Below are 18,619 nucleotides of genomic sequence, written 5' to 3'. Positions count from 1 at the left end.
TCTTTGGTGGACGGCCACTCCTTGGGAGAGAAGCAACAGTGCCGAATTCTCTCCATTTATAGACGTCTCTGACGAACATCCAGACTTTTACCGATGGTTTTGTATCCTTTCCCAGCTTTATACAAATCAACAATCCTTGATCGCAGGTCTTCAGACAGGTCTTTTGACCAAGCCATGATGCACATCAGACAATCCTTCTCATTAAGACATTTCTTAGCAGGTGTGTATTTTATTGTGGGCAGGGCAGCTTTAAACCACTCATCAGTGATTGGGCACACAGCTGACTTAAAATGTTTGGTAAAAATTGGTTTCGATTGCTAAGTCTCCTTAAGCAGAGGGTTCGCTTACTTATTCTTCCCCCTGCTGTCGTTGTTTGCATGCTATCCTCATTAAAATATGAATAGCTATAAATGTTTGGGTGGTTATAGTTAAAGCAGACACTGTATTTTCATCTGTGTGATTTTGACAAAGATCAGATCACATTTGATGGTTATTGTATGCAGAAATGTGAGAAATTTCAAAAGGTTCAGATACTTTTTCATACCACTGTATATGTCAGTGGTACTTCTACTTACGAACGTCTCTACGTACAGAATTTTCAGGTTATGACATGCCTCAATGGGAAAATATGAAAGAAATTTCAGGATGAGAAAGGCAAAAATACAGAATGGTTGGTACTCGCAGCTCCCAGAGTTTACTGAACGTAACATATTTATAGGGGCTCTTCCATTGGCTATTGCCTCACATTCCTGGCATCCAATTGGCTAAAAAGGAACTCTACTGTCCTCTAGCATCCTCTTCTTTTGCCCCTCGTGTTAGGACAGCTTTACATGAGTGTATTAACTTTTATTCTTTATTCTTGTTTTTTTTTACATTATGCACAACTCTGATTGTATATTTATTGTGCAATAATCTAATTGTAACGTGTATTTGTTACATGTTTTGATGCATTATAAAAGATTTATGATTGAATTTTGGGGGGCTTGGAACGGACTAAGGCAAATTTACATGGAAAACGCGTCTCTACTTACAGAATTTTCAAGTTACGAAATTACTTCCAGAATCAATTCCCAGAGGTTACCACTGTAAATTATTATTGTATTCATACTGACATAAAAATGTGTATTTATATTGTAAATATATTGTATATATATATTGACATAGAAAAAATTAAATGCGCCAAAATGTCCATAATTAAATAGAAGGAATAATTCACAAATAAACCCCGAAGTGCCACTAGGTGACGACAAAGCAATACAAATACAGGTAGGCAAAAGGCACAGACTAGTTTACACAATGTAGTGTCAATGAGTTACTCCCAGAATGCATTTTCCTTTCCCTTTTTTTTTTTTTTTTTGCCCATCTTTTTTCTATTTTATTACTTTTCGTAGTGACTATTTCTTTCTGGTAACGTATTATTTATATGTAACAAGTTTATAATTCATGATTATTCAATCATTTATTGTTAATTTACTTTTTGCAAAATGAATGCAAAGGGTCTTCTCACACAACAAATCCAAAGCATCTTAGATTGAAGATATCTAATGGTCGATAAGCATAGCTGCGGCTAAGCTGTGACCAGCCCTTGAACAATGGCAGCAGGCGAAAGGTTTCTACATTACCCTTAAAGGCAACACGCACATAGGCCTAAAATCGTAAATGAAAATCCGACATAATATTTAAAACGCTTTTACCGGCCAGTATTATCTGAGAATATCGGACAACCCTAGTTGTAAATGCAAAACAAACAGATTTGACATTTCACAGATCTTCGAGGTTGGCTGTTGGTAGAGTGTATCGTCTAGCGACCAAAGCCTCAGCGGTTCAAATCCCAGCTCCAAAAGTCCCCTGTGATTTCAGTGTCACTGGCAAGACACTGAACTGCAAAACTGATTCCCTGTGGGCTAGGCAGCAGGTGGTGGATGAATGGGTAAATGTGAGTCACTCCACACCACTTTGATAGTGCATTAAGGTAAAAAAAAAAAAAAATCATCTAGCTTTTTAAGGACACCTCAACACAATTCAGCATGTTTTATGTATTAACGGCACAACGTAATTCTCACTGAAGAGTGCCAAGAACCTCCAAGGCCAAATCTTCAGTTGGAGCAGTGGTAGTTGGCATACGCAAACACTTTCAGCATATTTTAGTGGAAACTTTTGAAAAAGGCTAGTAATGAGAAATTCTTTCCTCGCCTGCCTTTTGAACAAAAGCCGGCAAGTAGTTTTTGCAAAATCAAACAAAAAAATGACCAAGATCAATGGTGAGTGAGCAATTCTAAATTGTCTTTCACAATTCTTTAACACATGTAAATTTGGAGAAAAATCTTAGGAAGACATAAACAACATTATATGTCAAATACATTTACAACTACATAATTTCCATCGAGTCAGAACATTACTTGCACCGTAATTTTTAGACTATAAGCCATTACGGTTTCCCTCTCATATTGAATCCTGCTGTTTATAGTCCAGTGTGGCTTATTTGTTGATTTGTTTGGGTTAATAGTTAACGCTTTATTTGACAGTGGCATCATAACACTGTCATAAAACCGTCATAATTATGACATGACACGATCATGGGCATTACTGAATGCTTATGACAGCTGTCATTAAGTGTCATCCGGCAAATTATGTCACTAACTCTATATATGTCCAGCTGGGATCTTTTACATCCATTCAAAAGTGAGATAATTTGCCTGATGACACTAAATGACATTTGTTATAAGCATTCATTAATGCTCATGACGGTGTCATGTCATAATATGATTGTCTTATGACAGTCCTATGGCGCCACTGTCAAATAAGATGTTACGAAATGCCATAACTAGCAATGAATGAAACAACTGGAACAGTAACTGAAGAAATAATTAGCACAGAACATTGATTTTGATTGTTATTTACATCTGTAGCACTGCAATGCATTCTAGGAGGCATGTTGGATGACAACAGTATTGACAGCAGGTGGCAGCAGAGGTTGAGTGTCTCCCCAAAGGGAGCAGTGAAGGCCAATTATCTATGAACAAATGTTGTTTACGTGTCAAATTTGCTGGGTGGCGGCTTATAGTCAGGTGCGCCTTATAGTCCGAAAATTAAGGTAGTTTTTGCATGTGTATTTTGACTTGAAATCTTAATGATGGAAGTGATAAAAGAAGTGTAAAGACAAGAATATCCATCAAAAATTAATGTAATATCACAAATTAAAACCAAAAACATTTACTTCTTTCTGAGTAGTTGTGTCTAGTAATTATTATTATTTCACATTCGGATTTCCCTTGTCTTGGTGGGGCTGTATGATGTGGTTAATTATGTCTAAAGTTTATGTTTGTGCTGTTGAAAAGGTGTTATGATAGAAACCGCTAAGTTTCTGCAACACAGTTTCATCTGAAAATTGGAGCTTAATTGTAGTGCGGCAATGATTAGTCGATTAAGTCGAGTAATTCGATTAGAAAAAAGATTTGAATTAAATTTTGCTGCTTCGAGTATTTGTTTAATTAAAAGTGGCGTTGTAATGGTTTGTTTTTAAAATGTTTGCATTTAGTGTTATTGATTTGGGTGGATACACTGCCCTCTAGTGGCAACAGTGAATATGACATAACTCATTTCAGATGGCTGAATCCAACTGCTCCCTGTTGAGACTAACATGAGGTATGTTTTTGTTTGAGCTAATGATGTTTTAATGCATTTGTAATATAGTTTATAGGTATATTTACCTGTTTTTTGTTGTTGTTGTTGGGGATCTGTGTTTGAACCATTTGTTCATCGTTAAAAAAACAAACAAACAAAAAAAAAAAGTTCGTATTTTATAGCATTTAAGCTAGCAGACTTTTGCTATGTAAGATAGCCAATTGTTATTTTGTTGTACTTCGATCCTCATTTATTTTTTTTATACCGTTTGAGGCTCTGCTCAGGTATTTTAATTGTTTATGTTCATTAATCCGATTACTCGACTTATCGAACAAACGAGTTCATTGATTCATCGACTACTAAAATAATCGATAGCTGCAGCCCTACTTAATTGTCAATCATTTACTACTACTACCACCTTGCAAATGGCAAAAAAATGCCACATGGCAAAATTATTTTTTCCACACGTTTTTCTGTTTTTTAAAATGAATGGAAAATTTGGATGTGCGTAGCCGTCAATGGCATGGGCGACGTGGATGGCCTGCAAAAATGCCATATGCCCCGAAAAAGTGCCACATACATCAAAAAAAAAAAAGCCAAAAACCAAAATCCATTTTTCCACATCCGCGAAAAAATGCCACATGTCAAAATACATTTTGCCAAATGGCAAAAAGCAATTTTGCCACATGGCAAAAACAAAACAACAACAAACACATGGCAAAATCCATTTTGCCATATGGCAAAAAAATGCCACATGGCAAAATTAATTTTTCCACACCTTTTTCTGCCATTTAAAATGAATGGAAAATTTGGACATGTATGTATGTGGATGGCCTGCAAAAGTGCCACATATAAAAAAAAAAAGCCAAAAACCAAAATCCATTTTTCCACATCCCCCCAAAGTGCCACATGTCAAAATACATTTTGCCAAATGGCAAACTCAATTTTGCCACATGGCAAAAAAAAAAAAAATGCCTCATGGCAAAATCCATTTTGCCATATGGCAAAAAAATGCCACATGGCAAAATTAATTTTTCCACACGTTTTTCTGCCATTTAGAATGAATGAAAATTTGGACGTGCATATCCGTCAATGGCATGGACGTGGATGGCCTACAAAAATGCCGCATACCAAAACAAAACAAGCCAAAAAAAAAAAAATCCATTTTTCCACATCCCCAAAAAAATGCCACATGTCAAAATACATTTTGCTAAATGACAAAATCAATTTTGCTACATGGCAAATACCACTTTTCGTTCTCGGCCCTGTTGCAAAAATGACCACCAAGTTAAAAAGATTTAGAAAAATGTCTTCATGTCACCTGAACTTATTCACCTAAGAAAAATACATCCAAAGCTCCAGCAAGCCATGCTGCAGTCCAGCACCTTACAGTCAGCATGGATAGCATCTCCTATTGACACCCGCAGCCTTTGCATCGACCAGACTTTGATTGACAAGCCCGGAAGCCTCTACTTCCACCTATCCCACTCACATGGAAAGCCAGGAAGCCAATAAAGCTTGTCTAAATTTAAACTTGAGAAAGGACAGTGCAATACAGTAAAAGGCTTCCTGTCTCATTTCCCAGACCTACAAAGCACCTTTAATCACAGCGTATAGAATTCGATAAGACTGTCAACGAGTGGGTGGTGAAAAGAAGTCTCATTGGTTGGTCTGTCTGAGGACAATAATGAGCTCATGTTGGCAGGCTGAGTAGCCGCCATTGGCCCTGATGCATTTCTGATGACCAATTAACTTGGACTCATTAGAAAATCATTTAGCTACTGATTAGTAATGATGGTCAAGTTTTATATAGGGAATGTATTTAGCTGTAGAATGGAATTCTTACTGCTTCCATACATTTGACGCCATAAATTATTTTCCAATAATAATGAACACTCAAGTAAAACATGTTAATATACTAACTACTAGTATATTGACCATAACAACATATATGCATCATTTTTTGTACTTAGGTCAATTACAAGGCTGTACTAGCAATTCTGCCTTTACTATGAAAACAATGCTTATTTTGGATTGACAGTCAAGTTTATTTACAAAAAAAAAAAAAAAAAAAAAACATTTATTGCTGTACGGTGTACTAAAGAGGATTATATATATTCAAGCGACAAGCTTGGAATACGATGATTTATGACTGCGTCGCAATTTTATTTTCCCGCAAGACGAACGCACGGGGGATTTTCTTTTGAGAGAAATCAACATGGGTCCCAAGAAGGTTAGTGCAGGTGGTGAAAAAATAGGAAAAAAGTGATGCTTACGATTAAAATTTAGAAGGAAATGATCAAAAAATATGAGCGTGGTGTGGGTGTGAGTGAATTGAGACTGTTTTACATCCGTATCTATGAAGAATTCGGGGATTTAAGCATTTATTTACAAGAATTTTTGCCAGAAAAGCTCTGTTTACGTCAGGCGGCCGCTAGCCTCATTCACTAACAGAGTAGCATTGTACTTCGACATAATTACGTAAAATAAACGCTAACTGCACGGTTTCTTTGCTTTTAACCAAGAATCGAGACTTTTTTACGTCCATGTCTATGAAGAATTCGGAGATTTAAGCATTTATTTACAAGAACTTTTGCCAGAAAAATTCTGTTTACGTCAGGTGGCCGCTAGCCTCATTCACTGACAGAGTATCATTGTACTTCAACATATTTACGTAAAATAAATGCTAAATGCACTTTTTTTTTTTTTTTTTTGCTTTTAACCAAGACTCAAGACTGTTTTACGTCCATATCTATGAAGAATTAGGGGATTTAAGCATTTATTCACAAACATTTTCACCAGAAAAGCTCTGTTTATGTCAGGCGGCAGCTAGCCTCATTCACTAACAGAGTAGCATTGTCCTCTGACATTTATGTAAAATAAACGCTAACTGCAAATTTTCTTTGCTTTTAACCAAGAATCGAGACTGTTTTATGTCCTTATCTATGAAGAATTTCGGGATTTAGGCATTTATTTACAAGAATTTTCACTAGAAAAGCTCTTTTTACATCAGGCGTCCGCTAGCCTCATTTGCTAACAGAATAGCATTGTCTTCGCCATATTTACGGAAAATAAACACTAACTGCACGGTTTGTTTGCTTTTAACCAAGAATCGAGAATGTTTTACGTCCATATCTATGAAGAATTAGGGGATTTAAGCATTTATTCACAAACATTTTCACCAGAAAAGCTCTGTTTACGTCAGGCGGCCGCTAGCCTCATTCATTAACAGAGTACCATTGTACTCTGACATATTTATGTAAAATAAACGCTAACGGCACATTTTCTTTGCTTTTAACCACAATCGAGACTGTTGTACGGCCATATCTATGAAGAATTTGGGGATTTAAGCAATTATTTACAGGAATTTTCACTAGAAAAGCTCTGTTTACATCAGGAGGCCGCGAGCCTCATTTGCTAACAGAGTAGCATTGTACTTCGCCATATTTACGTAAAATAAACGCTAACTGCACGGTTTCTTTGCTTTTAACCAAGAATTGAGACTGTTTTACGTCCATATCTATTAAGAATTCGGGGATTTAAGCATTTATTCACTAGAATTTTCGCCAGAATTTTTACGCCAGGCGGCCGCGAGCCTCATTTGCTAACAGAGTAGCATTGTACTTCGCCATATTTATGTAAAATAAATGCTAACTGCACGGTTTCTTTGCTTTTAACCAAGAATTGATACTGTTTTACGTCCATACTTATGAAGAATTCGGAGATTTAAGCATTTATTCACAAGAATTTTCGATAGAATTTTTATGCTAGGTGGCTGCTAGCCTCATTTGCTAACAGTATACAGTGTATAATGACAATAAAGGGCTATTCTATTCTATAATAAGTTGTGATTGTATATAGAATTTATAAATAATATATTTGCATATTATTTATAATTGATTCTGCATTTTCCCCTCAAATATTAATTTTCTGATGTTAAATTGAGTGATTTATTAGCTGTTGAAAACTAGCAGTAAATAAAAAAAAAAAAAAAAAAAAAGAAGTTGCTATTTTAGTCAAAAACTTATATGATATGTTAAATATTGCTATTGATCCTGAAAATATAGGTGATTATCTCTGCATTTGGTCATTTTTGTGCACCAAGTAAAATCTGAGATTTTTATAGCCATTTTAAGTAGTCTTATACTTATATAAAAAATAATTAATCGGGATTTTATAAGGGAACGACTTTGAATTTTTTGATGCCGCTGCTCATGGAGACTCATATATGGCTAAGGTAGGTGCCTGTTTTGGTTTTAGGTCGGTAGCAGCTTTGGTTTTTGAAAATTTTTGAAAATAGACCCCCTACGGATCGGCCCTGCGCCCCGTGTCATGTCAATATATTATGACGTGTATGGTGTTATTTAGTAACGCGTTAGTGGCAACACTGGTTATGACACTTTCAAAAATGTAAATATTTTGGAAAAAAAAGTATGATAATGCTTTGATGACTTAGGCATAAAAGGATGTACAGTGGGGTAAATAAGTATTTAGTCAACCACTAATTGTGCAAGTTCTCCCACTTAAAAACATTAGAGAGGCCTGTAATTGTCAACATGGGTAAACCTCAACCATGAGAGACAGAATGTGGAAAAAACCACCAGAAAATCACATTGTTTGATTTTTAAAGAATTTATTTGCACATCATGGTGGAAAAGATGTATTTGGTCAATACCAAAAGTTCATCTCAATACTTTGTTATGTACCCTTTGTGGGCAATAACGGAGCCCAAACGTTTCCTGTAACTCTTCACAAGCTTTTCACACACTGTTGCTGGTATTTTGGCCCATTCCTCCATGCAGATATCCTGTAGAGCAGTGATGTTTTGGGGCTGTCGCTGGGCAACACGGGCTTTCAACTCCCTCCTCACCCCGTGGCGTCAAAATGATAACAAGAACGGTGAGCGAAAATCCCAAAACCACACGGGGGGAACTAGTGAATGACCTACAGAGAGCTGGAACCACAGTAACCAAGGCTACTATCAGTAACACAATGCGCTGCCAGGTACTCAACTGCCAGACGTGTCCCCCTGCTGAAGAAAGTACACGTCCAGGCTCGTCTACGGTTTGCTAGAGAGCATTTGGATGAACCAGAAGAGGGCTGGGAGACTGTGTTATGGTCAGATGAAACCAAAAAAATAACTTTTTGGTAGAAACACAGGTTCTCGTGTTTGGAGGAAAATTAATACTGAATTGCACCATACCCACTGTGAAGCATGGGGTGGAAACATCATGCTTTGGGGCTGTTTTTCTGCATAGGGACTAGGACGACTGATCTGTGTAAAGGAAAGAATGAATGGGGCCATGTATCGAGAGATTTTGAGTGAAAATCTCCTTCCTTCCTTCCTTCTAGGGCATTGAAGATGAGACGTGGCTGGGTCTTTCAGCATGACGATGATCCCAAACACACAGCCAGGGCAACAAAGGAGTGGCTTCGTAAGAAGCCTTTCAAGGTCATGGATTGGCCTAGCCAGTCTCCAGATCTCAACCCCATAGAAAATCTGTGGATGGAGTTGAAAGTCCGTGTTGCCCAACAACAGCCCCAAAACATCACTGCTCTAGAGGAGATCTGTATGGAGGAATGGGTCAAAATACCAGCAACAGTGTGTGAAAAGCTTGTGAAGAGTTACAGAAAACGTTTGGGCTCCATTATTGCCAACAAAGGGTACATAACAAAGTATTGAGATGAACTTTTGGTATTGACCAAATACTTATTTTCCACCATGATTTGCAAATAGATTCTTCAAAAATCAAACAGTATGATTTTCTGTTTTTTTTTTTTTTTTTCTAAATTCTGTCTCTCATGGTTGAGGTTTACCCATGTTGACAATTACAGGCCTCTCTAATATTTTCAAGTGGGAGAACTTGCACAATCAGTGGTTGACTAAATACTTATTGGCCCACTGAACAACAAGGCATGTTTGATCTGTTTTTTTAGTTTATAAATACTCATAGATAAAAAAATTAACCCCTAATTTCACAAAAAATGCTCGGAGTAAAAAGGGTTAACTGATGGCAGCAAATGTCAGATTTAAAATTTTCATTGGTGCCGACTGGGGTGGCTGCCTACTTTTCATGCCACCCTAGTGAATCCACCCCTGACTGCCAGCTAAAGGTATATTATACATATTTAGTAGGATAGAAACCAGGATGATGCACTTCAGTGCAGAACACAAAATAAGACCACTTTGACGTGAATAGGAGGCAGGAGAAAAGTTAACTTCTAATGCAACTCAACAACGTGTCAATTACATACAAAGAAGAAAAGCAGGACACAAAAAGACTTGTGAGAGTCGTGATGTTTTAAGATAATACAGACTGCCTTCTGTGCCACTTCTGCATTCAAGAAGTGCCAAAGTGCTTCTTCACACTTGAAGCAATTCTTGAAAATCAATCAAAGCGGAATGTTTAACAGCCTTGGATTGAATGAATAGTCGAAGGGTGATTGAAGACATTGGGTGAAAAAGTTACGAATGACATCACCAGGTTACTAAAATATCTGTTGTTGTTAAACTCAAGGACGGCAAATCCACCGAAAACTGTACTTGAGATGGAGTTGAAAAGCTTTGTTATATCTTTCCACTAAAACCCAAAACGAGAATTTGCGGAAGAATATGTTGAATGTTTGACCCAGATTATTGTGTGCGGTTTATTCAGATCCATAGGCGGAGTTTGACTTTTGGGGAATTAGTGCAACATGTTGAGGACCCCGAAACGCAGTGTCAGCAATAAAATTAAACTTTATAGAATATTTATAATAATAAGTTGACAATGAGTGTTTTTTGATTTCCCATCATTATTGAAGGGGAATTCTAAATCCGGCTGCTTAGGCAGTACTTTTTGCCAAGATCGTCATCCAGTGAATATGGTACGCCGGCCGGTGTCGTGCCAATGTAGTTACCCCAGTCAAAGTCGCTTCAATAAAAAAAAAAAAAAATGTTTTAATGCAAAAATAAATTTAAAACTCAAAAAATGCACGTGAAAGCTATTTTTCTTTGATTTTTTTGGTGGGGTGGGGAATGAAGTCAATTTTTGGGGGGGATTGTGTTTGGGCCACATTTTGGCTAGGTCATTTTTGTCTTTATTATTCAACCAAAAAATAAAAAATAAGTTGCTTCATAAAAATATTTTCAAAAAGAAAAATCAATCAATCAAAAAAAAAAAACAATTTCAATCATGGAAAAAGTTTTTGAATGCGAAAAAATATTTGAGATTGAAAATTTTGCATTTGAACACATAATTTTTCATTGAAAAAGTTTTCTTTGATTGAAGCAATCCTTTTTTTGTTTGGGCCATATTATGGGTAGGACATTTGTGTCTAAATTATTTAATCCCAAAAAGTTGCTTTAATCAAAAAAAAGAGAAAAAAAAAAAATCAAAGAAAAAAAAAAAATCATATGAAAAATAAAATTGCCCTCCCCTAATTTTTTTTGTTGAAAATTATTATGCAAAGCAAATTAACGTCTACGTTGCTAGTCACATGATCTGTTCACAAAACAATTTTGACCCATTATAAAAAATCTTTTTTTGTTCATTTCATTTATTTTTGTTGCAGTTGTGTTGCTTTACAACTTTTATATATATAGGAAATTCAGTTACATGCAGTGACACTTTTCGCTCACTGGGGGGGCTGGCCCCCCTTAAAATCCGCTTATGTTCAGATCTCACACCTCCGCATATCAGATATGGTTTGCTTTTTTCCAAATCGTCTTTTACACATTTATACCACATTAAAATATCTTCAGAGGCTATGAAGATGTAAGGTCAACTGCAGATGTTTGCTTTTTCAAGGACAACATACCTGTGACCAACTCTCTGATTTCAACATCGCCTGTCTTCCTCAGAAGGCGGACCAGCGCAGGAATCCCTCCGCAGTTCTTCAGGGCTACTTTATTCTCATCGTTGGCCTTGCCGTACACCAGGTTCCTTAGAGCTCCACAGGCACTGCGGTGAACTTCGCTCATCCTGTGATCCAGCAGGTCCACCAGCAGCTGGATGCCCCCCTGTCTACGGATCTAAGCCACATGAAGAATAAAATGATTGCTTGATTAGCACTTCAGGCTTTCATTCATTGTAGGACAAGCCAAAGTAATGATATTTTCCTAAGTACAGTTGTATACTTAACTCATTTGCTCCCAAAAACGTATAAATACGTTTTATTTTTAATTGTTTCAGTGTCCCAAAAACGTATTTATACGTCTTTTACGTTTTTTTTTTTTTCACAAGAGAAATCTCTAGGTTCTAATGCAACTTTGCTCCAAAGCACAATGCTCAAAATCCATTTTAAAGCAATAAAACTGGCCACTCGAGGGCAGTAGCGCATATGGTAAGAACTCATATCAACCATGAAAGGAAATGAATGAAGAGAAATAGTCAGGAAACGGATGTTGGAAGAAGAAGGGTGAGAAAAATGGGGTGAACGATGTAAAACTTGGCTGAAAATCTAATTATTTTCCGATTAATGCCCTTTGCCTTGGCATAGGTTCTACAACCCCAGAGGTTCGAGAAATTTAGTTTGAAAGGTGCCGATTCTGAATGGTAACGGTAAATAGTGTTATACTTATATAGCGCTTTTCCACCTTTCAAGGCGCTCAAAGCGCTTTACACTATCTCGCCATCCACCTACTGTTGACGCAGCACCAGCAGCAATGTGGGGTTCAGCATCTTGCTCAAGGACACTTAGACGAGTTCATCAGGGCGAAGAATCGAACCCACAATGGGGGACAACGACTCTACCACTGAGCCACGCCACCCCCTGAGCCCCTGAAACCCCATGGGACGGTGCGTTCCCAGTGACAGTGAGCGTTTTGTTTCAAACTCTGAACGCGTCCTATAGCAGAGGTGCTGGTGTCGTCATAGCACTCTGTTCGGTGGACGTAGACACATACGTCATGGCCGATGAAATCTTGATAAATGCGCTTTCTTGGAAGTTTGGAACACTGGAAAAATGGCTTTCACGCCTTCAATTGCAAAGCTACATGCGATCTCGGTGATCACACATTAAGAGGGGTTCTAATATCAAATTATTATTAATAACATTTGCATTTCAAGAACTACATGTCTTTCTATGCATGGTACACTTTAAATAAAAAATGCCTATATGATTGAAGTGAGACTTAACAAACCACTTGAACAAGTTAAGCAAATCTTAGTCAAACCTTTTACACGCAAAATACGTAACCACCTTTTGATTTTCTTAAAATAGGAGTGTTAATTGTAAATTTACATTGTCGTGTTGTAAATATTCCTGATTAGTTAGGGACCCTAGTGCAGAACATGGGCCTAACTGGCAATTGTAGCCTACTGTTGCGCTTGTGAGAGGTAACACAGGGACTTTGCATCCCTTAAAGTGCTTGTGACACGAAAAAGCATGTTTATTTCATAATACACGCGGTATTTTATGCTCCTGAATGATATGGACCGCTTGGATGTGTGTGGAAGCGATCGCTATATTTATTTAGTTTTTTGAATCCCGCGCCAGGAAAATGAGTGACTTCCGGCTTCGGTCTCGCATTGAGGAGGAGGGCGCTGTGACGTGTACGGTAGAAGACGTCCTCTTCACGCTACAGTGTACTGTTGTGTATGAGGACGAAGGATTCAGCTGATTTTGCGGATTAATACTTTTATTTTTTTCATCAAGCCAGCCAAACGGCTGCAGAAAAATCATTCTGTATGCGGGTTAGGCGTATGCGCCTTTTTGGAGTTTCAAAAGGTTCCCATTCACCGTGGATATTTACTGTGGGACCATTGGACTTACAAGGAAGTGAGTAAACATCTTGTTTTGTATTATGTCAAATACGAATACAGTGATTACAAAGTAAACACTATAAAATTCCTTTAAATAAAGGACTACTTACGTTTGATCATTGATAGGCATGTAAAAAGCTATCCTCACGCTCATTAGCAGTTAGCTATTAGCACGTTAGCTACACAACAATTCCAGCCACCCTCCTCCAGGGAACGAACTGTAAATTGCTCTCCGCCGGGCGGTTTGCCGATCCGCAAAGAAACTCGACAACCGGGTCGTCATGTCAAATAATCCAGGCTAGTTATGTGTGATTTTCCACTTTGAAGACTTTGAAACATCCCTCGGTTCGGGTTAGCATGTCGGCTAGCTGTCACTCCTTCTGGTCTGTTTACATTCTCCGAAGCCGGGGAAGGGAAATGACATATGTCCGATTTAGGTGTCATAAAATATCGTTCGGCAGGTGTGACAGTAAAGGTAAAGTCGACTGTTTTGACCATTATGGAGTAATTTTGCCATGTCGTCTTGAATAAATGGATTTTTATTATTTTATATTCCATTTAGCACAAGTTATTTGTCATGACCATGCCATTTATTTAGCAATTGGGGAAAGTACTTGGGTAAAAAGAATATCCTGTAAAAATATTGAAGTAAAGAGACAGAAACAATGACATTTTGCCGCTCTCTTCGTCGCGTTTTCCTCATTGTGAATAGTTCCCCCTCGACGGGCTGACTGGTCCTTCTCAAGCCATTTATATAGCTATTGGGGAAAATACTTGGATAAAAAGAATATCCTGTAAAAATATTGGGAGTAGAGAGACTGAAACAATGACATTTTGCAGCTCTCTTCGTCTCGTTTTCCTCGTTCTGAACAATTCCCCATCAATGGGCTGAATAGTAAAACCAATGAGCCTAGTCTACCGCTGACGTCATCCACCTGTTGGGGACGCTAAAGCCCTATAATTGTAGGCGTGGCTAACCGGCAGATTAAAAGACTAATTTCTCGTCATCTGTGCTTTGCTAAATTGTTGTATATGGTCGAATCGTCTCAAAATATGATTCTAATTCACATAATAATGCCATTTAAGACTTTTTTTCTGGTGTCGTATGCTCTTTAAGTAAGCACAGAAGTCAGTCTGACCATTATGTGGTTTTTCAACTAAACACACTATCTATTTACAGAGAACACCACTTTTAGTCATGGTATTACTTCACCCACAAGCCTTTGCGCCTGCTTTTGCTTTCTGACACTTAACCTGGGTGTGGCTGATTAACTCTGCACGTAGTGTCTGTGTTTCAACTCACTTAATTTGCACTGTGTGTGATCCTAACACTGCTAGTGTTAAAAAAACACTCAAATTAACACCAATCAAATCAAAAATAATGTGCACAAAAAAAAAAAAAAAAAAAATCCAACCCACAGATTTCACTGTGTACGGCCACCTCAGAGGGACAAAAGTCATACAATTTGTGCAATAACGTTACACATATATAAAGCAATGCTTTTTCATAAATGTTTCAATTTACTCTCTTAAATAATTAATACAACAATGGATTCAGTAATGTGTAAAAACTAGGGCTGAAAATTATCGCGTTAACGGGCGCTAATTCATTTTTTAAATTAATCAAGTTAAAATATTTGACGCATTTAATGCACATGCCCCGCTCATACAGATTAAAATGACAGCACAGCAGTGTTGTTAATCTTACTGAAAAAAAGTAATTAATTATAGTTACAAATTACTTCTCCCAAAAAGTAATTGCGTTAGTAACTCAATTACCTGAATGTAAGAGTAATTAGTTACTTGGCAAAGTAATCGGTGATAATTACTTTTTTTTTTTTTCCCCCTTAAAAAAAAAAAAAAAAAAAAAAAACATTGGCCACACTATGTGAAATTTTTTGTGAAGGTTTTTGGTACAATTGGCCCGAGCCCAATTCTTTACCCTAATTTACCCTTTACCCTGAATCAACTGTTAAAAGTTGTTAAAATTGCTCCCATTATTGCATTAGTTCCCTTCTCTCTACTTTCGACATATGAAAGTTTTAAAAATGTTTCATCATTTCAAGATAGATTTAAGTCAAGATTTTGCCGATTTAGAATTATTTTAGATAAAAAGTTACTAAGGTTCGCTAGGAAGGCTCTCTACAACAGAGCCGTCCTAAAAAGCCTACTGCTTTAAGATGGCGGCTGTCTACTAACTCATTTAGTGCCATGTCTGTCATTGTGCATCTAATATATCTATGTACAGTACATGTGATATCTACCATGTCTACCATATCTACCATAACATGCGGGCGTAGTTTGTAGGCTATTGGCTACAACATGTATTATTGGAGCTACCTAGCATCGCGTTTGCTCGGCGTCACAACTTTCTTGCCTCCTCCCTACTCCTGCTCTGCTCTGTCGTCTCGGTGAGTCCGTCTCCCTCAGACTTTTCGACCAATATAGTAACGCATAGTAACGCATGCCTTTCCGTCCTCAGTAACGGTAACGGCGTTGCCAAGATGAGAAAAGTAATTAATTAGATTACCCACTACTGAAAAAAATAACGCCGTTAGTAACGCCGTTATATTGTAACGCTGTTATTAACAACACTGCAGCACAGTGTCATGTCCACTTGTTACTTGTGTTTTCTGGTGTTTTGTCGCCCTCTGCTGGCGCGTGGGTGCGACTGATTTTATGGGTTTCAGCACCATAAGCATTGTGTAATTATTGACATCAACAATGGCGAGCTACTAGTTTATTTTTTGATTGAAAATTTTACAAATTTTATTGAAATGAAACATTAAGGGGGGTTTTGATACAAAATTTCTCTAACTTGTACTAACACTGATCTTTTAAGAACTACAAGTCTTTCTATCCATGGATCGCTTTAACAGATTGTTAATAATGTTAATGCCATCTTGTTGATTTATTGTTATAATAAACAAATACAGTACTTATGTACAGTATGTTGAATGTATATATCCGTCTTGTGTCTTATCTTTCCATTCCAATAATAATTTACAGAAAAATATGGCATATTTTAGAGATGGTTTGAAATGCGATTAATTACAATTAATTTTTAAGCTGTGATTAACTCGATTCAAATTTTTAATCATTTGACAGCCCTAGTAAAAACCACAAAGGTAATGTGTATATACAATGAAAAACACCAATTTATGTTAAAATCACGTTACGTATATATTAAGCAGTGCTAATTCATAAGTGTTTTAATTGACACTCGTACATGATAAATACAACAATGGATTTAGTAATGTGTAACAACTCAAAACTAATGTGTATATACGATGAAAAACCCCTATTTAAAAGTTAAAATAATGCATGTGCATTTTTTGAGTGTAGTTTCAATGCTGAAATGTGGGGCTAGGACATGAGACAGTTAAATCAAGCCATTTTGCTATATTTTTAACGTAACGTAGGGTGACTAGAACAACGCAGTGCTAAAAATGATAAGTGTAGTTCGAAAGCTTTACTTGCTTAGAAGATAAAAGCGTACATGCAGCAATTAAAGTAAAATGGTTATAAATACTTACAGGTCTATTAAAATATGTTACTGTTCCATGCTTTTAGTGGTGAACCTCAGACTTAGACACAATGCCTTTCCTGCTTGCATGGTGCTTTACAGCTTGCCTCCTTGTAATTGAGGCTCACACATCCCACTCTCCACTCTTGTTTTTTACATGCCGGAGGGAGTGACTTAATGTGGGTGTTGCCCTGATGAGAACAAACTGGCTGTTCTGATCACCAAGGCACAGAATAGAACAGCAGTGAGAATGTAATAAATATATGCTACACTAAAGTACTTAGTAGAACATAGCAACTTTTATGTTATATACCGTACCTCAATTTTAAGAGCGATCTAATATAGAAAGTTATGTTTGTATATTATTACCTAATAACGTTGTGTAGTAGATTTATCTGAAGCCCTGCATCAATTGTGCAGTAATACAGTTGGATATAGTAGCATAAAGATTGCTATATAAACCACGTACAGTTGTGGTCAAAAGTTTACATACACTTGTGAAGAACATAATGTCATGGCTCTCTTGAGTTTCCACTTATTTCTACAACTCTGGTTTTTCTCCGATAGAGTGATTGGAACATATACTTCTTTGTCACAAAAAACATTCATGAAGTTTGGTTCTTTTATGACTTTATTATGGGTTAACAGAAAAAGTGATCAAATCTGCTGGGTCAAAAATATACATACATGGATCTGAAAAAGCGAATCATTGACTTGAACAAGTCAGGAAAGTCACTTGGAACCATTTCAAAGCAGCTGCAGTTCCCAAGAGCAACAGTGCAAACAATTGTTTGTAAGTATAAAGTGCATGGCACTGTTTTGTCACTGCCACGATCAGGAAGAAAACGCAACCTATCACCTGCTGCTGAGAGAAAATTGGTCAGGAGGGTGAAGATTCAACCGAGAATCACCAAAAAGCAGATCTGCCAAGAATTAGAAGCTGCTGGAACACAGGTGTCAGTGTCCACAGTCAAGCGTGTTTTGCATCTCCATGGACTGAGAGGCTGCCGTGCAAGAAGGAAGCCCTTGCTCCAAAAGCGGCACCTTAAGGCTCGACTGAAGTTTGCTGCTGATCACATGGACAAAGATAAGACCTTCTGGAGGAAAGTTCTGTGGTCAGACGAAACAAAAATCCAGCTGTTAGGCCACAATGCCCAGCAATATGTTTGAGGAGAAAAGGTGAGGCCTTTAACCCCAAGTACACCATGCCTACCGTCAAGCACGGTGGTGGTAGTATTATGCTGTGGGGCTGTTTTGCTGCCAATGGAACTGGTGCTTTACAGAGAGTAAATGGGATAATGAAGAAGGAGGATTACCTTCAAATTCTTCAAGATAACCTAACGTCATCAGCCCGAAGATTGGGTCTTGGGTGCAGTTGGGTGTTCCAACAGGACAATGACCCCAAACACACATCAAAAGTGGTAATGGAATGGCTAAATCAGGCTAGAATTAAGGTTTTCGAATGGCCTTCCCAAAGTCCTGACTTAAACCCCATCGACAACTTGTGGACAATGCTGAAGAAACAACTCCATGTCAGAAAGCCATCAAATTTAACTGAACTGCACCAATTCTGTCAAGAGGAGTGGTCAAAGATTCAACCAGAAGCTTGCCAGAAGCTTGTGGATGGCTACCAAAAGCGCCTAATTGAAGTCAAAATGGCCAAGGGACACGTTACCAAATATTAGTGCTGCTGTATGTATATTTTTGACCCAGCAGATTTGAT

General features: G+C 37.4%; 1 protein-coding gene across 10 annotated transcripts in view; it reads right to left on the bottom strand.

Moving 5' to 3' along the window:
• The window catches only part of ctnnd2a (catenin (cadherin-associated protein), delta 2a), a 542,938-nt gene that overhangs the window by 138,737 nt on the left and 385,582 nt on the right, over nt 1–18,619 (bottom strand). For all 10 annotated transcript variants that reach the window (XM_057823756.1, XM_057823762.1, XM_057823757.1 and 7 more), the window contains one exon: nt 11,425–11,638. In XM_057823756.1, coding sequence (XP_057679739.1) covers nt 11,425–11,638 — 214 coding nt within the window. The remainder of the gene's footprint in view (nt 1–11,424; nt 11,639–18,619) is intronic.

The sequence above is a fragment of the Corythoichthys intestinalis genome, chromosome 20 (assembly GCF_030265065.1).
Source record: "Corythoichthys intestinalis isolate RoL2023-P3 chromosome 20, ASM3026506v1, whole genome shotgun sequence".
NCBI classification, from domain to species: Eukaryota; Metazoa; Chordata; class Actinopteri; order Syngnathiformes; family Syngnathidae; genus Corythoichthys; species Corythoichthys intestinalis.
Note: the sequence above shows the minus strand (reverse complement) of the source record. Positions and strands in the feature narration are given on the sequence as shown.